Below are 24,559 nucleotides of genomic sequence, written 5' to 3' on the forward strand. Positions count from 1 at the left end.
GGGGTAAAATAAGTTGTTAAAAATCAATTTCTTCTATTTATTTTTACTTTTTAAAGCAGATAACACGGTTTTCTGCTGGACTGTGCTGCTCTGGAGGATTTGCCCAGTGGGTCTTTAATATTAGGAAGCTGACTGTGTAGGTAGAACAAAAAGTTAGCGTAGAATTAAAAAGCAGAAAGGTTATGAATGACAGAAGGAAGCTTCTGCTCAGATTTTTAAATTTCTGTTCCCTGAACACACCGACATGCCACCTGCCTTGACAAGCTTTTAAGAAGGTCTGATAATCCTCAGGGAAATGAGGCTGAACCAAAAGCAAATGACATTTGTCTAAGGCTCGCTGAATGGTGCCTAACCTCAGAGGCTTAAAATCAATATTGATTTTCGTCATTTATTTTACCCTGGCATTTGAATATCCTTTAGATTTATTACCTTTAGGTTTTTGGTTAAGATTCAGTGATGGATATGATAGCAAGGGTGGTAATAAGTTATGTAGATATAATTTAATTTATGAACCCTGGAGCTCCAGGGTACCTTCCAGTTCAAGAAATATATTAACCACAGACGCATCCACCCTTCATTTTGCGGTGAGGGTTTTCAAGCTGGGTCCCTATAGTGCCACTTAATTTACGGTCTGGCCAGGTACACGGTTCCGCGTACAATATTTCAATATAAGTTGCACCAGCCATCAGAGGGCACGAAGTTGGGCTTCGAAGAAGCCAGCTGGACAGCTGATGGATTGCTCTCTCTCCTATCCAGAGGCTCGGGCGTCGAGTAGCTTTTAAAGCTTGTCAGCGGTTTGGGTCTTTTTCTGCTCTGAGCAGCTGCACGCACGGGCCTAGACAAGCAGAATCAGCCATGCTGCAGCAGGCAGAGGGCAGCTCCCAGAGTTACTTACGTTGACAGCCGTAGTGCCAGGAATTTCCCGGCAGACACTCATCACATTTAGGCCCTGTTGTTCCAGTCTTACACTCACAAAATCCTGAGCCATTACAACGATCATGGACTGAGCCCAAAGGGTTACAATAACACTCTGTAGAAACAAGACAACACACAGGCTGGAGAGAAGTCCGCATGGCTTGTAGGTTATCAACACAGAAGCGTCACTTTCATCAACGCATCACTTAGTTAAAGAAAGATGTCCACTAATGAAATGCATTAGTAAATATGGCCATTTCAGGTCCATTTATCTGCTCAGCCTTCCACGATATCATTTTTATGATATAGGAGGAAATCAACTGAAAACTTCCAAGGATATAAGACATCATGCTCTTCACTGCTAACAGATCATAATGGAGAGTCCATTTGTTAGGGCCTTTTTAGATGGTCTAATGAACACCATAAGGAGTTTGTATATTGAGGATAAATCAATATGCCATCAGTGTAAAATCTGTTTTAAATTTTTCAAATGGACTTATCTGTTACACTCAATATTTGAGAATTGCTGAACGTTTTAAAAGTGCAATATGAATGCACTTTGTTCATTCAAAGGCAGTTTTACTTTATGACTTGGGATAGTGCCTTAACTTATTTATTTATATACATACTGTTTTGTGATAAGCCTTTAGATATTATATCTGCTGGCACATTAGTACAGCTTTTATGCAGCTTAGATGAACAATTGTGAAAGAAACATAAATTTTGTAATCCCAAGTAAATTTCAATATAGGCATCGTTTGAGACATATTTTCCATGATAATGTCCGCTGGCAGGACAATATAACTTTGTGTAATAAAAAGTAAACAGAATATTTTCTTGATTCCTCACAGATTCTTATACAGGATATTCTTGACTTCTGAAGCATTATTTTGCTTAAAGGCTGAACCAGAATTCTTCAGGCTTCCACTATCTTGACAGGTAATGACAGCTAATTTGTAGCTTTGGGAATTTGTAGGCCAAAGTTTCTATCCTAATTACCCCACTGTATACTCTTGGACAAGTTCATATGTTTCTCTGTCTCTCAGTTTCCTTTATTTTAAAATGGTCCCATTAAGAGGTTTTCTTGTTAAAAAATAAATAAAATACCAAGCAACCAACAAACCAACCACATAAAGCCCTGAGAACTTCAGTTTAAAATTATCAAGTTGCACATGATGTTAACAATGGAGACTCGGGGTTCGATGTTGCAGAGAGAGAGGTCCAGAGGCATGGCTCTAACTATTTTTGTCATAGGGACTAATTAGAAAATTTCTTCAAAGAATGTGGGGTTCCTGAGAATTATGATTTATTTCATGTTGATTAAGTCATTTTTTTTTGAGTTCTGCATTTGTATGATACAAACATATACATAAGACTAATAATGAAATATATAGGTAAAAATAAAACTAAATAATCTCTAAATTGTTTTCTCTTTGCCTGGCTTGGTTTGTCCTTAATAACTAGAGTTTTATTTTGAGTGGGCATTTTCTATTTTAATGTGTGTATATAAGGGGTTGTTTAAAAATTTTTTAAACGCTAATTTTGTTGTGGCTTTAAAATGTTTTTCTGTACGTATGTATAAGTTTGTACTTCTACCCAAACTGAAATATGTTTCTTACTATATAAAGTATGTAAGTTGACAATGAATCATCAACATTCTGTAAGCCAGGGAGTAGAGTTATAGCTGGGCAACATAAATTCACATACTGTTCTAGTCGATTAGCCCATAACAATAGATTAATATAAGGTTTCAGATGTGAAAAAATGTAAATAAAATGTAGAACATCTAAATTACAGTACAACCCAATGGTTTTCATAAGAAAAGTTGGTAAGTGTAATGTTATTCAAACAGTCATATAAATAAGTGACAAGAGAAGTATAGTCTACACACCACCTTACATATAAAAAATATCATTTATGGGACTTTGGTCAATGGTAGGTGTTGGGGTGGTGAAGATGTCTTTGGAGAATTATATTTTATTTCATGAAACTAAGAAGAATATGCAGGACTGTGAGACTAAAAAACACTATGATATACTTGTGGAGGTTTGATTTAAAAATTATACTACAATTGAGTTACGGGCATTAGAAGTATCTTGTGTTTGCTTTGCTCTGTAGATGGCACCTCTGATGACCTGATCTTGGATTTCAAGGGGAATAAAAAATAACACATCATAATTTGAGATATGTTTAGTAGCAATTGCTGAGCCCTGTGTTTCATTCTGATGTCAAGCTTATTATCAGGGATTATTATCAGTGATTACCCAAGGTCACAAACCACGTATCCTCTAGCTTCCTGCTTAATGCTTGAGTTTTATGAAACAGAATCATGCAAGGATGTCATCTTCATGTAATTGCTGCATCATACAGGGTAATTACATGCATCTTTGGAGACATGGCTGTGCTTGAATTTGTATGAAAATGGGTAAATTCACTACGAATCACAAAGCAGCAACCACCGTGGCAACATGAAAAAGTCTGCATTTTATATTTGCCATAATATAAAATGATGCAAGTAGTCTAAGACATCTATTTCAACACAGAGTTGACACTGTCAAAGGTATGGGCGGTTCCTGGGGGATTTGATTGCCAATTGTGAAAAAATTGGGAAAGTGCCTTTTTTTTTTTTAATTTAGAGAAGACTAACTAAGATGAAGTTCAAATTGTCATTGATTCATTATATGTTTCTATAGACTAAAGACAAAAGACAGACTACAGTGTATATCAGCTAGCCAAATTTTTCGATTCATTCTTTAAAACAATTTTACCCCTTAGGAATAGAGCAACAATTTAAGGAATTCTGCTATTTGGGGGTTATTGTAGGTAATTTTAATGGTACCTAAAAACACTCATCTTCGTGCTTACCAATTAATTTATTTGGCTTAAAAAGTATAACATACTGAATAGAAACATGTTTGCCTCAATAATAAATAAAACCCTCTGAAGATTTATAATTTTAATTAACACACTTTCTAGAAATGGAAAAACAATTGCTCTTGATTTTTTAAAAGTAGAAATGAATACAAAAATGTATATTAAGCTTTCTATATTTCATCTTTAGTTTGTGTGATTTAAAAGACAAAAGCTGAATGGGCTGTGTTCTTGTCTGTGGATAGTCAAAAATAGATTTACAATAGAACTTTACCTCTTAGAATTGGAAAGGAAATGCAGATTTTGTAGTTCACAGATTACTTTAGGACTGGAAAAAGGCCTACCTTCATAAGAACAGAATACTCTGAGTGAAACATATTGGGATACTGTTAAGTCACCTGCTATGAGAAACTTTACAGAATAAAATCTTTTCTCTCAAGGCCTTTTCTTGGATTAATTGAAAATCATATGAAATTAAATTATACAACATTTTAATTTTATGTATTTTGTAAAAAATGATTAGGTTTTATTCTTGTGTTCTTATTTATTTTACCTTTCTCTTGTTTCCATATTTATAATATGACATTTATATATTTTTTACAAATGACATTCAGTGAAATGTAACTCTGCATTCAAAATTCAGACAGCTACATGTCTTTTGGTTTTTATTAGTACCCTCAAATCTTTGTAAACCAGGTGTTATGAAGGCAATTGAACTTCTTTCTGCTCACAAGCTCATGGTGGAATTGCGCTGTCATCCAAAAGTACACCAAGATAAGTAAAAGTCTTACTTATTATTATTTAGCTTAGCTAATGTGTCAGGGTGGTTGGGAGGAAGTGTTCAAGCTTTGAAGTCAGGAAACTAACTTATTGCTAAAGCTGTATGATTTGGGTCAATTTGCCTTATTTTCTCAACTAGAAAAAAGTGGAAATTATCAGTGAAATACTTACGGTTTTGTTAATGAGGATCAAGTGAAAAAAACATATTTACAAGTCAGTCCACAGTTCAGCAAGTGTTTCCTGTGCATCCCATATTATCCCAATTTGACCAGGAATTCTCAAATGACTTACCTAAGGCACACAGCTAATAAATTAGCAAACTGGGACTTGAACCCAGGTCTCCGGCCTCTAAGTCCCGTGATTTTTCCACTAATTCACAAACCATAAGTAAGGAAGACTTTGAAAAATAGAACATACTGTAGACATAAACAGTATTATATGTGGTTGGCCCAATGGACTTCAAAACAACTTGCATAGCTATTTCATGAGACACTTGGCAAATTTCTATGTGACCTTGACAATCCAATCAGAGTACGATAATCTCAGAATTGCAGATCGATTGGATTCTTTTTTTGATGAAAAGATCACCCGTCATTTTTCAGCTTATGTGTTCTGTTTATATTAGTCTGTATGTGAAAACTTCTACCTTTAAAATTGGTTGCCTATATAGTTACTGACTGGTGTGGTAACAGATACGTAGCCTTCACCACTTTGAATATGTGCATTTCTTTCAAGTAAATCATGAAGGGAAATTTCATTTATTGCTTCTTATTTTTTCCATCAGCACCCTTTCTTAAAGGCAGATTCCACCATGCAAAGGTAGGAGAAGGCTTTTTGGATGGGAAGAGCCCCTGGTATTCCCCATTTGACGTGAGCAGTAGTCATGGTGTGTAGGGACAGTGCTCCAGGGAACTCTGTGGGCCCAGTTTTCCAGGGCGCATGAAGCTAAGAGAATTAATCATCTAGAATAATTTTGAGAAATTGCTTCTCCTTTGGAGGGCTGTAGGAAAATTCAATAAATGGAATTTCTTTACTATGGATGACAAAGGAAAACTACATTATCAGTTGCTAGTGGCTTTCTATTCCAAATGGTGATATGTTTAACCAATTGATATTTGTCGATTACCACTTATGTGCAAGAGTTTGTTTCCTAATTTCTCATACCTATAATTCAATTCCATATGATGTGTTTCCATTTCAAAAGTCGTTGTCTAGTGTAATTTTAAGATCAGTTTGAAATGACCAGGTTTTAAGATTTCATGCAAAAAAAAAAAAAATTCTTCATCTCCTAAACATGATTTTTCAGCTCATTATCTTCAAAGCAGCAATAACATAAGGATTTGAAATATATCCCCCAACTATGAGTTCAACCATCACAAGTGAATTCTACCACAAAGATGTTTTCACCAATGAGAAAGTTCATTCTGGCTCAGCCGTGGTGCACATCACCAGCCTCTCCATGTTAAATAGCTCCCCATAGCTCAAAAGGCACAGAACAATAGCTGAAATTATAATGGAACTGACCTATGCACACATTCTCATCGTCCAGCTGTGCAGAAGCATTTCTGAAGTAGCCCAGCCTGCACAACTCACAGTGCTGCCCTCTAGTGTTGTGCTTACAGCTCACGCAAATGACTGTATTTAGCAGATCGATATAACTGCATCGATTGGAGTGGCCGAAGCATTCACAATCTTGCAAGGAAGAACAGAAATGTATACAGAGTGTATACAATTGCAGAGTAATAGCACACTACATGCTTGGATAAAATGAGAAGTGGAGAAAAGATGGCGGAATGGCATTACATAGACACGTTTCAACATGACACATGGCGACGACAGGTGGTTGCGACTGGCATGGAAGCAGCATCTGTTTCAAGCAGGGTAGAAAATTTGGACATTCAGAACATGACTGGATATTGTTAATTCTTGGCAGACCAGATGAACAGAAGCATTTGCAGGTGTACACCTTTTAATATTTGGGAAGGCTTGCTTTCCACTGACGCAAAAGTCTAATTTTTGCACATGGAGAACTTTACTGTCTTTGTATCGCTTCCCTCATTTTCTCTTCATATTTGCAGTCTTAAAAAAGAGGTTAGGAAGTATGTGAGCATCTAGGGCCTGAGTCTGTCATCACCCATGGCTCCTTTGTTTATAGTCTCATTATCATTTCTGTCAAGACAGTAACTCGGTCAGGGTTTCATAGAAATCATGACAAATTTAATAGGGATCCAAACAACGAAATAATTCTTTACTTTTGTGGGTTTTTTTTTTTTCTCCAAACGCTAAGAGGAAAGATGGCTTTCGTAAGCCTTTCATCAGGCCAAATCTGCATGTTTGTTCATGTGTGAGAGAAAGTATATAAAGCAGGGAGATTATTTGTATAAAAAAGAGGCTCTTAAGACTTCTTTTCCTTCCAAGTTTCAAGATAAGTCTGCTACAAAAGAAGGATTAGTTAGTCACTGTATCCCCGGGTTTTTTCCCTTTGTCTTGCCCTGAGGCTTAGGGATGATGGAGAGAAGGGCAATAAGAACTAGATAAGGAGATGGAGAAAGGAGGAGAGAGCGGAGGGGAGGTGGCCAGTGACTCGATTTCCTCTCTGTTTCATCTCAACCAAAGAAGAGGTGACTCTAATCCAACTTTTTAAAAAGAAGTGGTAAAGACAAAGCCTCTATTGGTAGCAATAATCATAATTAGGTGGCAAATCTAATTCGTCTTTTCAAAATATAGGGGTAGGCGTGGCTGGACATTCATGAGGAAGGTCAACCATGATATTGAGAACCATGTTTATCTAAAAATACTCCTCTTTTTAATGTCTGGCTTCTATTTTATCTCACCAGGAAACCGAACACAGTCCTTATTTCAGCCCATTCATTCATTCATTCATTCACTCAGCACATATTTTATTGTATTGTTCTACCGTGTGCCAGGCACTATGCAAGGTTCTGAATTACTCTTTGGCCTAGATAAAATCTTAGAAGTATTGCATTTGATGGCCAGAGTAAAAGGAAAATAAGTGGGTATTTAAAAGATTTTATAATCTAGAGATTTTATAATCTAAAAAATTCATCAACAATGAATAAGGAAGAATAAGGAGGGGTGACTAGCCCCCTCCCTTTTTATTAACACGCTGTTACTCATCAGAACACTGTAGACTAATTGACTGGAGAGCTAGTTACTACAGTAGAAAGTTAAACTCAAGGTCCTAACAGAATAAAATCGAATTTGGACAGAAGCAGAGGATGACATAGGAAATGATGAAGAGTAGACGATACCCAGGAATGGGGCCAGCACCTTGGGGACTCCAGATGCTTAGCAGAAAGGCGAGAAGAAGGGGAGGGTTCTGAAGTCAAGTCACTTCCTCTATTCCAGGTGATCCGTATCACTGCATGTGTGCTGCGGGGGAGCGGGGATCAGGATGGGGACCCAGAGAAACCAGAGGGAGGAGAGCACTGGGAGGAGGCCTTGGGACTCAATGTGTGGGATGGAGTAAGAAAATACTTGCATGAGCTTAGTAGTTAAGATGTGCCAAATCATCATCAACAACAACAGCAACAACAACAACAACAACAACAGAATTACAGCTCACTAAATTAAATTCTCTTAGAAAACAAGCATTTCACTCCAATACACTACATCTTCCTGAGTGACACCTTGCTTAAGCTGGCATTTCTAACTCCCTAGGAAACCTGGAAGGCCTCTAGAACTTTCCTTGGTTGAAGGTTTGAAACAGGGAGAATCTTTCTGGCTTGGAGCCACCCCAGAGTAGTAAGGAGGCCCAGCTCTCCAAATATAATTGCTTCCCAAGGACTTCTTCTGAGCTGCCTGGATTCCCGAGAGGTGGGCACCAAAGGCCCCATCCTCAGAGCCTCCCTTACCGGTTGTCCTCCTCCACGTTCCCCACCCCAGGTTGGCCCTTTGTGCACCTAAGAGAATTGATCCAACTTTTTCCCAAAGCATCTTCTATGGGCCTAAAGTCATCCTAGGAACTTTTCAGAACTACACAAAAGTCCTTGGTGTCGAGAGGCTCGTTTCGTGGGTAAGACAATCAAACGTGTGTTAAGATAAGTGGAAGACAAAAGAGCACGGGGTAAGAAAACTAGTAATGCCACAAAGTGATCTAAGGAGGAATTCATTTAACTTGCAAGGAGTTAGGAAAAATTAACTTAACACGAGCATTTCAGGTAAAAGGAATAGAATGTGTAAAGGCAGGAAGTCGGGTAAGTGTAGAGTTTAAGGCTGGAGAGGTTTCACAGCACGGGTCCTTTGTGCGTATTTGAAGGATTCTGTAAGATCCACTCGGTGGCCACAACTGCAGGCTGAGCTCCATCCGACAAGGCTTTACCCAGAGATATCCAAGTTCAACACTTTCAAACTCAGTCCATGAATCTCCATAGATATGTCAAATGCAACACTGTTACCTACTATTCTTTGAATTTAATGAATAGTATACATCTCTGTGATGACATTAACTATTTGTTTCTGGGTCCTTTTTTGAAAACCAATTTATTAATTTTGATCAGAAAATTACATAAATAATTATATAATTATATACTCAATCATACTCAGCTAAACACCCAATATTATAAATTTGTTTTAGAAAATAAGTGGGTATTTAAAAGATTTTATAATCTAGAAAATGGGCTAATAGTCATTTGATTCTTTTAACACTTTTAGGCTCCTCTGAGACTTTGATAAAGCTATCTTCTCTGGCCATGATACATTTGAGAATAAAAAGTGAGAAAAAACTTTGAAACTGATCTGAAATACGTGAGAAAACTATATAAATGCAAGGCATATCAAATACGATTTTTAAACTGCTAAATTATTTTTCAGCATTCTGTTAATTTACCACTCTGTAGTAACTAGTCTTTCAGCATAAGCATAGAATCCATTGATAATCATTAATGATATAGTTTGAGCTGCATTATCATATCCAGATCCTTAAGGGATGATATTAATAGCTCAATAATTCTCTGATCCTCCCATGCGCTCACCTACCATCTCCTCCTTTCTCTTTTTACAAAGTATAGAACGCGTGGTCTATCCTCACAATCACTTCCTTTCATATATTCTCATCTCCCTTGTCCGCTACCCTCTGCCCCCCATCACAGTCTCTGGGGTAAACCCAATCCTGGTTAAATCCAACTTGTTGCCTCTCCGTGCCTACACCCTAGAAGCTAAATGTGGCTGGAGTTTTTCTCCAGCCATTTGAAACCAGTCTCACTTTGCGTTCATGACCATGAACCTTAGCGGGGCCCTGGGGGCTGCCTGGCCGCCCTTCCGCAACGAGGGGCTCCTGAGCCACACCCCTCTCTCTGGGGGTTCTCCGCCTTTCTCACCCGCCACTGCTTCCCCCTCTCTTTTGCTTTTTGTCCTGTCTCCTCAGATGTCTCAGGGCTTTGTCCGCGGACCCCTTTGCTGTGTAGGCTCACCCCACGCCAGGGTTTTGCACCCAGCCTCATGACTTTATCAACCGTCTATAAGCCAGCCTCTCCAAAACAGTTATTTCCAGCCTGGACCAAGTCCCCAGTCAGGGTCAGTTAGTGAGACTTCATCCAGACTGATATACTTCTTAACGTCTCCACTTGGACGTTTAATATCAACCTTAACATGTTCAAAACTGAGCTATGAGGTTACCCGCCCAAACCTGCTACTCACCTAGGTGGCCCACTCTCTCTCAATAAATGACAATTCCATTCCTCTACCTGCTTAGCTCAAAATCCCCAGAGTTGTTCTTGCCACCTCTCATTTTCTCTTCCTTGACAACCAATCTATCAACAGATCCTCTGGCTATGCTTTTAAAAGACATTCTAAATCTCACACCCTCTCTCCACCTCATCCTTAAAGGCACTGTCCCCCCACCTGGATGACTGCTGTTGTCCCCAAACTGCTTTCTTGGCTTCCATTTTTGTAACAGTCTCCTTTCCACATAGCAGTCAGAATAACTCTTTTGAAACTTAAATTAGGTCATGACATCCCTCCGCTCAGAATCCTAATGGCTTCCCATTTCATTCAAATTAACAGACAGAATTCGAGCTCATTTATTCCCCCATTGATCTTGTCCCAGGCTTCCCCGGGGGGCTCATTGCTATCATCTCTTCCTCACTCACCGTAAAGTAAAATGCCTCCGTGTTACTCTGCAAACCTGCCGAGCGTGTCCCCAGGGCCTCTGCACTCCGCTTTTACCTCCGTCTAGAATCTTCCTCCCCCGACAGCCCTGTGACTTGCTTCCTACTTTGCTTTTAGTTTTCCGCTCAAAGAAAATTCTGTGACTGCTCTATCTGAAGTATCAGCCCTGGACCCAAACGCACTAAGTCCTCAATTTCTTAATCCTGTTTAATTTTTTTTGTAGGCTTTATAGTACCTGAAAAGTACATTTAAAAAATATTCTCCCTTACACCCCAATTGTAAATACATGAGTACAGACCATGTCTGTTTTGTTCGCTGTTGTAACCACAGAGCTCAAAACATCGCCTAGCACACACTAAGTGCTCAAAAAGTCTCAAATGAATGAATCAACGAATCAATGATGATCCTGAGGCAACTTCCTTTGGGAGACAGGAAGACACAGAGGAAAGTCATGTTTAAGTTCATTCCTCCATTGTTTGCTTTCCATCAGTGTCTGGCTATATCTTACATATTAAAGAGTTCAGAAAAACAGCAGCCACACAACAAGATATAATGAGTCAGTACTTATTTTAGCAGAGTTGACTATATGTCTACTCAGGTCAATTTAGGCAGGAAGAGCAGATTTCTGAACATTGCTCTGGTTTTACATAGTTTTTCAAACTCAAATTGCATTGTAGACTATATGTATTTTTTCCAGACAATTTTAATTACCGTTGTGTAAACAAAGCTGTAGGGGTCTCTAAAACACTTCTGCCTGCTGTGGCACAGCAGACACTGTCCACGCATGTTTACTGAGCACCGCCTTGTACCAGGGGACGTGAACGAGGCGAGGTCCAGTCCTGCAAAGTCTAATGGGTTTCTCGCTTTGGCACTACTGACATATTTGGCTGAATCATTCTTGGTTGTCCTGGATATTACAGGATGGTATTCAGAAGCATCCCTGGCCTCTACCAACTAGATGCAGTAGCAAGCACCAAGCTGTGACAACCAAAAGTCTCCTGGGGGGTGGTGGGGGCAGTGAAATCTGCCAGGTGACATATGTGATATCATACAAGGCAGTTATGATAATATGGTCCTTAGTAACTAGTTACTTAAGACCAATAAAAGCTAGAAGTGATTTAGAAGAAGGAGTGTTCAAAGTTGGCTTTCTAGGTCAGGAAAGGCCCAGACCTCTCCTAAGGTTGAGAGCCCCTTTCTGAGACTGGTTGGGGAGACGTGGGCGGGCAGGAGGTACAGGAAAACGAAAGGTTGGAGAGGAAGAGAATGAGAGAAAAGAACGTTAAGAAGAGGAGAGGGTTAAATTCCCCCAGGTGTCTTCTTTCTCACTGTTCCCCAGGTTGGCTCTAATTACATGATTACGTTACCTACCTACATAAATGTAGGATAAAGGACTCTAACTGTGGCACAGGTAAAAATGTTCTGCGGCCTAATGAGGAAAGCTTATTCAAAGTCAGAGCTGGAGAAAATTCATTTTAGTCACTGAAAAAGAAAGGATTTGGGGAAAAGACTTTTGATAGAAGTGAATAAATTAGAACTCTAACAAGAATTTTCCTTTCGCCGCGTTAACGGAGAAGGGACCCCCACCTGGGGAGGGGGCAGAGCATTTCCCTGCTCCTCACCTCACCAACCCTCCTCTAGCTTTTGAAGCTCTTCCATACACAGCATTTGATGACTATGTGGGTTTTTTTCTATGACAATGCTACTTCATTAGGTGGCTTCTTCCTGCCTCCGGAGATATGTTTGGACCTCATTAGTGCCATGTAACCAAGAAACCAGAGATTCAATGAGGCAGGGTCAAATTCCAGGTCAAGAGGCCCCTTGTTTATCCAGCCTGCTTGAGATGACATGAGAGACAGGGATTTTGTAAAAGTCCCTGTTGTTTTCTTCCTCCTTCACCTCCTTGGTTTCTTTGTGTAGATCTGCATATTGTAGCTAAGAAACAACATCCCCACTGTGGCCTCCTCGACTGCCTTATGATATGCACACGTGCCCAGAAAGGATCGATAACCTACCTACCTGTAGCTGCTCTGTTTTTAAAGAACATATTTCCCTGGATTTCAAATCCATTTGGAAGCCTCTCAGAAGGGCACTGCCAATATCCCATAGGTAAAAGCACATGTAAGGAAAGTTTGAGACGTGGTTTAAAAACTATTGGTTTTGCTTTTCCCATCTCCTGACTAGTTTCTTCCTTTATATGCACAGAAGGAGAAATTCAACGTTGATTAAAATGACTAAATTCCATAAGGACTAGGGAAGCTATTACGGTCACTTTCACCGAGTAGGTCAAACTAAATTCAGATTTTGTTAATAAATATATTATTTGTGAGAGATGTTGCCTTTAAAAAAAAAAAAAAAAAAAAAAAAAAAAAAAAAAGAAAAGAAAAACATAACATATGCCCAACAGTCAAGGGTGGAAAACAAGACACACCTGTCACATAGGACATTTAAAGAAAAATGGTGAAATAAAAACAGGAGTCTTTATGTTTCCTGAAAAATCTTCATTCTGTGAATGACAGATGCTCACTGGAATGGGCCATTCATGAGTCACAGATGAGATACTGCTCACTTTCATTTAAAGACAGTAATATAATTATCGTTTTTAGGTTATAATCAATGCTTAACCCAGTGCAGATCTTCACTGGTATCTTTTAAAATTCATTCTGAATAATGTTTGGAAGTAGAAATTCCAAGGTATGCTATTTGTTGCAAAGTCAAATGGGCACCATACATGGAACCTGCCATTGTGTCCTCATGAAAAGCATCCTTGAAACTCACTCTAAGTGGGTTTCCATATTTTCAATGCAAACGAATAACAATGTTAATACTCTAACATTCATATTTTAAGCAGGAAACTAAGCTGTTACGATGCTTATTCACACGTTAATCTTTTAGAAAACAAATGTTGCAGCATTTTTAATTTGCAGTAAATTTCTGAGTGAAGCCTCTTCCCCCTCTTACAGATGACATTCTCAGTACTATTTAATGCATTGATCGATATCAGTCAACATGCCTCACCAATAAGCTGATGGGTACACTTCACAGATATTCCAGATTCATACAGTGCAATGTTTCACAACACATAACACCATGAAATCACTGTATGAATCCAAGAATTCCTACCTCTCTTGTGGTTTGCAACTTGAACAGAAGATACTGTTGACAAAGCTACTTTGGGAGCAACTGGATAGGTTTAAAAGAATGAACAGCACATTAGAAACAATCGTGAAACGTTCAAACTGTAATGACTTATCATCAACCCACTCGACAAATAGCCCTCAATGAAGAGATTATTTGTATCTGTTGTTTCTGAGAGTTTGTTTCAGTCAAAGGGAAGTCTTATATTTGGCTGAAAATAGTTCGTCAAAAATAAATTTTGGTAGCTTTTAATTTCAGAGGCAAGAATTACCACTTAAGTAAAAAATTCCGTTATATAAAGATTATTTTAGTAACAATATGGGGTCCTCAATCGGCCCTCTCTTAAAGTAGTAGTCATGTTGCTGAGTTAATTAGCAATATCGTTGCCTCAGTTCACCATACCATTTTCTCTGTACGACCATAAGCTCACCTACATGGGAACCAGTTACACTATTTTCGTTCAACTGATCAGACATCACAGAATCTAGCCACAAGGGTCAACCACTCAGGGGCACCTGGATCTCGATCTCAGAGGCACCTTGAATCTGTCTACCTTTCGAAAATGTAGTCTTCTTCTCAACATTTATTACCTTTGTGATGATATCAATTTGTTAATGGCAGGGATCTCTAAGTTTACTCGCCACTTCTTTTCCAATTATTTGTGGAGAGTTGCTTTTGAAAACAGTAAAAATAGTGTAGAGCCTGATGTTCTTTGCAGATGTTGACAAGATAAATGTGGCTACACGGAACTGGCCTCTGTTGGAAAATGCACCTTTAGCTCAAATCGCAAGTTCAAGCACTTCATTCAACTGCGCTGTTTCCTAAATAAATTCATTTGAACTCATTATCCACATTCTAAAAAAACTGCAGCTGACATTAACTAAAGATGTTTCTGAGAGCTTTTAGTTCTGTGACACTCACAAAAAACTTAGTGAAATAATTAAATGGGTCTGTTTCAGGTTTTGAACAACACATAATTCTGTTCATATCAAAACTCACTGTGGAGAAGTGTTAAGTATTAGATATCATCTTGTGTAATTTATTGAGCTATGAAATTCAATGGGAAATACTCAGTGACTTTTCACTGAAGATGCTGTCATTAAACTTGCCAAGGAACAAAGCTACCAAAGCTCCCCTGAATAGGGGTGAGGTTGATCTGTATTTCTTCCACATATGTATGCAGAAACTTGAAAAAATTCATTTGGAGCAGATGATTAAGATAATTCTATTTACTAGTAATGTATGTATCTAGGACAGTCTCGATTTCATCACCGATCAAGGACGGAAAATGCAGCCTTTCCAATTTGACTCTTCAACAAATTGCTAATATATTTTGTTTTGCTTAGCAGCTATTTCCTGGTTCCTCCTTTTGCTCATTTCCTCCTCCATCTGTATTCATTAGTTTAAAAGGAACATCCTGTATATAATGAAGGAAGGTGGAAGCCAAAGATGTGCCTTTTTTATTTTTTCGAGAAGGAAGAGACAAAAGAATATAATTTTCTATTAAAATAAACTCCTATTTATACATGTCTAAATAAGTAACTAGATGTTACTGTGAATTTACTATTATGTTGCATCTTATGACTTTTACTGCCCAGTTTTTAAAAGTTCTATCTCTTCCTGTGTAATCACACTGCTGCTGTCTGTCAGTATCTCTCTTTTATGTATTTATTTATTGTTGATGTTAGAAGTCGGAAAATAATGACCGCTATAAGGACAGACAGAATGCAAGCTGTTCTTAATACTGGTGGAAATGATTGTTGATTCATAAAGCTCCAACAGAGAAAATATACTGTGATGTGGGAGGGTAGGAGGGAGGGGGAGGGGGAAAGATGGAGAAGGAGAGGAAGAGGAAGAGGGAGGGAAGGAGGAAGTGGGGAAGAGAGAGAGAGAGAGAGAGAGAGAGAGAGAGAGACAGAGACAGAGAGACAGAGAGAGACAGAGAGACAGAGAGAGACAGAGAGAGACAGAGAGAGACAGAGAGAGACAGAGAGAGAGAGAGAAAGAGTGTTCCAAATTTCTGTAAGTCATTATGGAGCAAAAGTAAAAGAAAATGGATCTCCTTGGGGACTGTAATACTGCCTTTATGTTTACTTCCCTCACCCTCCACACAACGGACATACCAGTTTACTTAAGAAAGGCAAAAGGGAGACAGTGAAAAGATGCCTGTTCCACTCACAAGTTTTGAAGAATTATTATTGATACTCTATACTCTGATGGCAATATAACTAGACTTTTCTTGAGACAGACTGACGTTAAATGTAAAGTTAATAAAGTGTTTATAACTTCTATGCCATTTATTTTTATCCTACATCTTTCACTATATTTTTGGGACACTCTACATATTAGAAAAAAATATTCAAATTATGATCCTTTCGAAGACATGGCTTTTATGATATTGCTCTTATGTAGTGCTAAAAAAAATGGTGTATGGGATTTTCCCCCTAAACATGTGGGATTTTATATCAGTAGGAATTTTACATGCTCCTACCTTGTTTTGGGTTAGAAACCTCAAGGGAAGAAATATTCGGCCATATCCTATTAAACTTGGGAGGATCTGCATGCATCAGGAAAAATCAGGGTATGTTATTTTCAGCTATCATGTCATTTGGTCTAAACAGAAAATTATATGGACAAAGACACAAACCACACATCTGCTCTTTACCTTGGCTGTGATGCACTTAACAAAACATGACTCCGGCACCGAACAAGAGCAAGCAATTGATGATTCCCAAAACATTGAATGGACATTAAATATAGAGAGTGCCCTCCCTAACCAAGCTATACACATTTACTTTGGCGATAGAGTGTTCTTACACATAACCAAATAGAGACTTCAGCAATTCACACTTTACATAAAGCTGGTGCCTGAAACTGGAAGATAATGCAAAAGAAATAATTTCTCACTTGAGGATTCCAGTCTCTGTAATTTATATTTACAGATATGAACTGGTTGCATTAGTCTTTCGTGAGAGATTCTTTGGGGCATGTTTTAAGTGTGAGCCATTATCTCTGCAAAGAAGTGGATTTATTTCCTATTTTTACTGATGCAATTTCTCAGAGAAAGAAAGAGAGGGATTACTGGTGATTCTGCCTTAAGGAGAATAGTCCAAGGTGCTTCCAATCATACGCATGTATGGGTGCGTAAATGTTTTCATAATGTATTTACCTAAAATTATATTTCTAGAGTTATTGGTTCCAATCCAGTAATAATTATAAGCATTGTTAATTTAAGAATTGATGTTATTTCTTCCTTAGATTCACTAGTATAAAAATAACTGGAAAAGCAGGATTGGATGCTTTAAAACATTTTTGCTAAGCTGAACTATTGAAGCAGTCATTTCATGACTCAAATCTACCATACACTGAGGTCAGCTCGAAATCACATCTCTTGTGGGGTCCTTTGAGACCACCCCAGTCCACAAGGGGAGCCTTCGCCTCTAAATGCATGTAGCATGTTACTGTCTGTGCTTCTGATTCCTCATTGCCATGTGGATAAACATGAGTTTTAATAGTGCTAGTTTAAATTTCACAGGTCTATTTCTCATCTCCATAATTAGATTGGACCTCTTTGAGGAAGGGCAAAGCCTTGCAGAAGGCCTCAGCAAATATCTAATAATTGAGTAATTGATAATCAAGTGGTTAGGCTACTGTGAACAGGTATTATCAGATTATTTCCTCCATAATTAGATTACAGCAAATAACATTCTTGTAAGACATGGGACTTTCACTACAACTTTGGTTTTTTTTAAATATTTGTTCAAAAAGCTGATCTACTGTTGCTGTGTATGTGTGTATGCACACAAAAAGCAAAGGAAATTTGAATGTTGATATCGCTCTGTCAAAATTTATAAATGAAAAAAGCGTGTAATAACTTTCAATATCTGTATCCAGATATTACTAAAAAGATATTTGAGAACATGCAGCAAAATATGCAAGCTGTATCCTGAATTTTGCTTTTTACTTGAGCATTTTGGTGATGGGTAGATATTGAATGAACAGAACAAGCCTACTTGAACCATGATGATCACTTTTGAAAAACTAGAAATTTGCATTTTCAGGAAATTAATATGATTTCTAGAAGTTATTTAGGAAAAATTTCAAACCATTGTTATGACTTTATATAGAAAATTATATTATTAGCAGCAAATTAACAAAATTTTAGTTTGTTGAAATGGTTCTATCTTTTGCCTGTAGAAGAGGCAAATCCAGGTCATAAGTAGGGTGATGCTTATAATTTAATGGCAAGTGTCAATGACTGGTTTGTCTTGATGAAATTAAAGTAACAATATGATTATTTTGTTAGTAAGCTTTGCCAAGAAATTTAACACAAAAATTTTACATTATATCAATTTGGGAGTTTTGAAAAATTAACATCATGAATTAAACTTTATTCCATATTCCAATATGTTAAACATCTGGTTATGCCTATATTTTGGTATACTCTTTTCTTAGTGTTTTATTTTTCCCTAGGATGCTGAAGTTCCATTTTAAGCATCTTCCTTTATGTATAAAAATTAATGTAGGTCATTCTACTTTTTAATTGATAACTACTTGACCTGTGGGGAATTATCAAGATACACACCTCTGTTATAGTCTGGATTCTCTCTAGAATATAATTTTCTTCTGTACTGTGTACTTAAGTTTTTTTGGGGAGGTGGGAGGAGGGTAGCCAGTGTATTTTCCTGGGAATATAATTAGACATTTTTTCCCCCAAATAATTTTCATTATGTGGGATGCCTAACCTTTTTGAATAATTAAAAGTCAGAACCACCAGCAGTCATCACGTGAAAAGCCTAATCTAATCTACACATATCTCCATTGGAACAAAATTTTATGTGCTATGTCTTTCTTGGGAGTAAAAATGCCCTGAAAACAAAAAGATATTGAAATTTGTGGCCCCTATGAGATTTTTAATATCTCATTCATCTTAAATTTTTAAATTTATTTTGTTTCATAATAGCAGTGGACCACTTGTTTGAGTAGTTAGAAATTGCAAATCAAAAAAATTAGAATACATCAACAGTATTTGCATTATCTCTTTAGGTGAACTGTTGCCGAATTTATTAATTTCATTCTTTCATGAATTAACTAGGGAATATCCATGAGTCAGTGTGGTAGTTTGTTGCAAGGCAAAGGGTATTGGGAATGGGAAGATTAAGAGTCTGCTCCTAGTTCTGTTACTGAGGGGGGTGGTCTGGCTGTTAATATTTCTGAACTTCAGTTTCCTTATCTGTAAGAGGTGCTGGACTCAAAGGCCTCTAAGGTTTCTCTCAGCTATTAGGTTCATCACTCCAGTGGCTCTCTCATGACCTAGCAGGCTCGCACTGAAGTCCATGAAGGAGGAAGGTTGTTGGGATGAGGCACACGCTCTTTGGAGGATGTAGGAGATTAAGAGTTTCCTGCGTGAAAGAAAAATCATTGTGCCTGTTCTTACTATGTAGCTTTCCGCTGTCTTGGTGAACCCAAACTGGAGGTGAGAAGTTATTATCGAGGTGAGGGGATGGATCACCATATCTGTTCAGTGGAACTAGATGGCCAATCAGTTAAGAATAGCCTTTTTATGGAGATCTCTTCTTTTAAGGATCCTGGCCCCATCCAAGAAAATGGACTAGACTCCAAAGGCTTTGGCTCTGGGAGTATGGAGACCACAACCATATACTCCACAACTGCCTCCTTGAAAAAAATAGCTGAAATGCCCATCATAGTCTATTACTCTACTGTCATTGTTTTTTCAAATTACATCTATGGGAAGCCTAAAAAATATCTATTTAGTAGAAACTTATTTAAGATACGGTACATTTAAATGGAGCTCAGGCTGGATTCAAATCCCAGCTCTATCACTAGAAGAAATTTCTTAAATTCTCTGTGACTAAGCTTTCTTGTCTGCAGAAAGGGGATGCTGGTTGTTGTCAGGACTGAATGAGTTAATATTTGCTTGTCATCGTAGGGAGCATCTGATAAAAGTTAGCGCTTATTGTTCTAATTGTGGTTGCTGTTGCAATAAAAATAAGATGACTGTAGTATAAGCAGTTCCTGCTGAATTAAAGATGGGAAAATAATGTGCTCCCCCTAATTTTTGCAATCTTAATTGTTCCCAAAGTGAGTGATTCTGATACATAAAAAAGCTCACTTAAGATGACTTTAGGGAACAATCCAGTTCAAGAGCCACATCAATTAATGCTATTGCTCAGAAAGCAATAGAAATTATTTTGGAGTTCTGTGAGAAAGATTTGATTTTTAACATTCAAAGGTAAAATGTTAAATTCCAAGTTTCTTTCAGTTTTGAAGCACATCAGTTTAGACTATGAAGCAAATATCTCACCTGAATTTTTTTTTTTTTTTCATTAATGAGAGAACTCAGAAAACTTATGTGCCAGTTTGGTTGTGGCACTTGAATTTTGTTTTCATGAATCAGAAAAACAGATCTTAGATATAAAAATGAGTCTTTGGAAGAAAATTTTTCTCCTCTGTGAGCCAAGGAAAACTCTTTGTGGCTATAAGTTGGAAAAAACTATGTTAAAATTGCTAAACCTATCCATCTATTGCTGACTCCATACTGTATCAAGCTGAAAAGGAAGCTTGAAGCAGAAGGCTAAAAACATTTTTTACATCAAGAAAGCTTTAGAGGTAGGATTGTTTTAGATTATTAAGTTGTTTTCTATCATACATGGCATTCACTTCGTGTGAATCATAGGCAGCTTTCAACTCACTTTGTGTATACCCTTTAAAAACAGAGTAAATTGTGATCATGCTTTCCCATCTGTTTTTTTCTAGAATAGTCTGCCATATAGTATGCCATACTTTGGTGGTTTAATCAAATGAGAAGGCAAATTCTAATGTCATGCTGAAGTGTAAGGAGTTCTAGTTTAGAGATTGAACATTTAGCTGGACTCCTGCCTTGGCCGCTATCCAGATGACTTAGACAATTCATTTAGGCCTTAGTTGCCTTATCTGTAAAATGATGATGTTGGATCAGTGCGCTTTAAGTTTCCTATAAACGCCAACTTTTACATAATTTTGTGGTTCTAAAACATGGTAGGAAACAGGCTGCCACCATGCATATGAAAAGCCACCGCTGAGAGGATGTTAGTGAGCCTTCATTAAATATCCTTCTTCCAGGCGTGTGTGAGAAAATTATCAGGTGGAGACAAAGTCACAAGGTCCCTTTGCGTTTATACAGTGACTGCTGTTGTTCCTCAGGGAATCTGGAAACATTATTGATGCCTAGAAAGGAATCTACAGAAAACCGTCAAGCTCTCCAGAAGGACTCCCTCGGGCCTTGGAGGTAATCTTACCATCTTCACAGCGAGCTGCCTACTCTTGGAAATGTAGCATCATTAAACTGGTAAGGAAGACAGTTTAATGCGGCAGTGGTAGGTCTGTCCTTGAGATAACACATGGAATTTTATTTTACTGGGACTATCTTGATTTAAAAAAAGGGATTTTTACTGTCACAGAACACGGACAAGCATGTTCTACAATTTGCATAGCTAATTTCATGAAATGTCCTATGTTCTGTAATACATTTGACATCTATACATTTTTCTTCTTCCTCAGCATATTAAAGACTTTTGGTGCTAAAGGAAGGACATATTTATTTTAATGTGGGGACAGTCTCAGTCCTCTACTCCCTCTCTTCAGATGTGATAATCATTGACTTCTGTTGATGACACAGTGAGGTACCTGAAAATGAATTTGTTTTCCTCCAAGACGCTAAAGTTCCTTGCACAGAAATGGGTCAATTCAGGGATCAACAGGTCTAAAGTGCAGTGTAGTGGATTATAAAGAGTCTGGAGTAGGAGTCAATAAATCTAGAATTTTTCCTTCTAACCTATTTCGTTTGATATAATGTAATGAGTGTAGCTTTTGGAGTCAGATAAGCCTTCCTAGACATATTACATTGGGCAAGTTGCTTGGCCACTCTGAGGCTCAGATTCACCATTTTAAAAATGGAATTGTATAGACATGTGGGAACATCTCCCACCAGTTCTAAGCAGAAGCTCTAACTCTGCCCAGGGACGTGGAACCGTTAGTTGGCCAGCTCCCTATTGGTACTCGAAGACTTCAATGATACCCACACTCTCAGTGCGGGAGTTCACAGTTACATGTTTGAAGGTTCATCCTAGGACGTTTCGGAGATCTTGGCAAATCTTTGTTTAAGTTAGGAATTTCCATGTGCCCCCACAAAGAGATAACAGCAAAGGTGCAGATATCAGCTCACACTTAAAAAGTGGCTCTACATTCTAAATTCACCTGGTAAAAGATTAACATGCGAAAAAAGTCAATTTGCTCAAGGTGAAAAATTGTTGTCAATAAAGACTGCTAAACCTCTTGAATTTCTTTTCTTTTCTTTTTTTTAAGGTAGGGGATACTTTCCCCGCCTTCATTGAAATATTTGATTTATTCTTCAGGATTAAAGAAGCAGCTACGTCCTAATGTTCATTCAATCTTAGGATAACCACAAAGTTTTCATGAATGTGAAATGTTAGTTACACAAGTATGAAATGGATCTGTGATGAGGATACCGGGTACACGATAGAACAAAGTCCCCAAGGCGTTTCACCTGGGACCTTAGCTTTCCTTCTAGAACATCAGCAAACAGTTCGAAATTAATGTAGCTCACCCTGCAATTTGTTGTATAGCTACACTAGCCTGATCATTTTTTCCCTCATTATATAAAACCTAATTAGTTAAAGGGCAATTCAAATGAAACTTTTATTTGGGGGATTTAGAAGTAAGAAAGCAAAGGGGTGGGGGGAATAAAAAATAAACACTGCAGCCCTCTGGGTAGCGTGAACACCGTGACTAATAACCCTTGGGTGGAGAAATGATTAACCTTGTTATTTTCCTCACGATCCAGGTTTCTGTAGTAAACCGGTACTGAACAAAAAATATTTGGATGCTGGATGGAAAACAACTTTTACAAGGTCTCCCACTGGCATCAAATGTTCTCAAGTATGAAAACATCTCTGGGCTTTCTCAACAGGCTGATGGATCCCTACAGGTAGCACTTCCCTTCCTGAATGGTTCTGCCAATTAAATCAAATTAGAGATGAATTTTTTAACTCTGATGAAGGCAACGCTCATTATAAAAGAAAACAGGAAAATGGAGTATGTCCCTTAAGTGAACTGTTGTTTCAGACTGAATAAGCTGGAGAGGAGGGCACAACCAAACCCCTCCATCAATATTCTGTGCTTTACCTACCATGATGGCAAACATTTGAAAGTAGTTTAAGAAAATAAAGAATCCTCCGGTTCACAAAATGTTTTCATCTCTCTTCTTTTGTTACTGTTCTAAGAAATACTTTGATTTATTAGAAAATTCCAAGTTTTCGAAATGGTGTTTCCTGATGTGATCTTTCATTTTTGGAGATGATCTACCTTTCACCTGACTCATCTGTCACCTGCTTTTTAAAGTGCTAATCACCCACACAAAGCTATTTGCACATTAGGCCAATTCTTGTTGTTCTAATTATGTTCTTTATAATATACTGTTTAACATAATTAGTAAAATCACTTGTTTTTCAGCACTAAGGATCAGATAATATATGATAGAAGGTAATGATTAGTTTATCGCTTGAACAAAAACACCCACACCAAACCAACTATTAATTCGGATCATCAGCATCAACAAATGTTCATTTGGATAAAATATCGTGAATGTTGACTTAGTGCATGATACATTTTATTAAAAAAAAAAGAAGCTGAATTAATTACTATCACATCAGGTTAAGTTAAAACAGATCATAAGGCTCAATGGCTACAATCTATTTTGGGATTCATTAATTGCTGACAATATCACCAGTATTTTTTCAGCCACGGCCAAAGCACATCAGAATGACCAAGTTTTAAGTCAAGTACCTTCGGAGTGATTGGAAAATCTCTTTCCTAGTAGACAGACAACAGTAGGTACAAATGACCTTAATGGGAAATTTGTTTCAAAACTGTTTTCGGCAGATGATCGGAAAGGATGAGCCCTCTGTCCACGCATTTGAACCTTAATACGGGCGTGGACAGTTTGAGATCTCTACTGAAACCTATCAGGACTCCAGAACCCTCAGTCTTCATGTATATAGCATACGTATGTGAACTTATGGTTACATACAGCAATAATTTACGCCGATAATATACATCATTCGTTTTCCTGGAGATGTGCTTTGATGATGGGAGCCTCATGAGTGCTATATCTGTTATAATGGCATCTTTCTATATACTTGGTGGAACTGTGCTCACTGATTTCTTCTTCGGGTTAAAGGGAAAAGCCTTGACCAGCGGCTCCCTCTTCTCTGGCTGGCACCTTGGAAACCTCTTGCTGTGCCTCTAGAACGGGCAGTGAGTCATCTATGCATGAACTCTTGCCTTTTGGAGATTACTTAATCCACCAGGGCACATGAGCACCTTATGAGCCCACAAAGAAGAAAGGTTTGAATGCCATTAAAGCAGCCTAAGAGATACGATCATGTCTGATGGCTTTATCATAAATCTCTTGACCTTAAAACCGGGCAACAGGCAAGCTAGTCGTGTGTGATGTTGGGTGACCTCTGCATGCTCTTACATCTTGTCTGCGGGAGAAATCTCAGGAAACAGCCATTGTACTCCAAAGCAGAACAGCCAGAGGCATAACGAAGGCAGGGTACGAGCCTATCTGCTTTATTTGTTAGAGGGTTTTGGTTAGGTATTAAGGACCTGATTTTCCTAGGTTCCTGATAATGAAGGTTAATACATT

At 37.9% G+C, this 24,559-nt stretch overlaps 1 protein-coding gene across 2 annotated transcripts in view; it reads right to left on the reverse strand.

Annotated features, from left to right (window-relative positions):
* NTNG1 (netrin G1) overlaps positions 1–24,559 on the reverse strand; it is a 301,700-nt gene that overhangs the window by 44,565 nt on the left and 232,576 nt on the right. Inside the window, exons 6-7 of one of the 2 annotated variants that reach the window (XM_011368146.1) lie at positions 16,322–16,387; positions 896–1,030 (exon numbers count right to left, since the gene is read on the reverse strand). The exons of the other annotated variant lie outside the window; for it this stretch is intronic. Coding sequence (XP_011366448.1) covers positions 896–1,030; positions 16,322–16,387 — 201 coding nt within the window. The remainder of the gene's footprint in view (positions 1–895; positions 1,031–16,321; positions 16,388–24,559) is intronic. 2 annotated transcript variants of the gene reach the window in all.

The sequence above is a fragment of the Pteropus vampyrus genome, unplaced genomic scaffold (assembly GCF_000151845.1).
Source record: "Pteropus vampyrus isolate Shadow unplaced genomic scaffold, Pvam_2.0 Scaffold6, whole genome shotgun sequence".
Classification (NCBI taxonomy): Eukaryota; Metazoa; Chordata; class Mammalia; order Chiroptera; family Pteropodidae; genus Pteropus; species Pteropus vampyrus.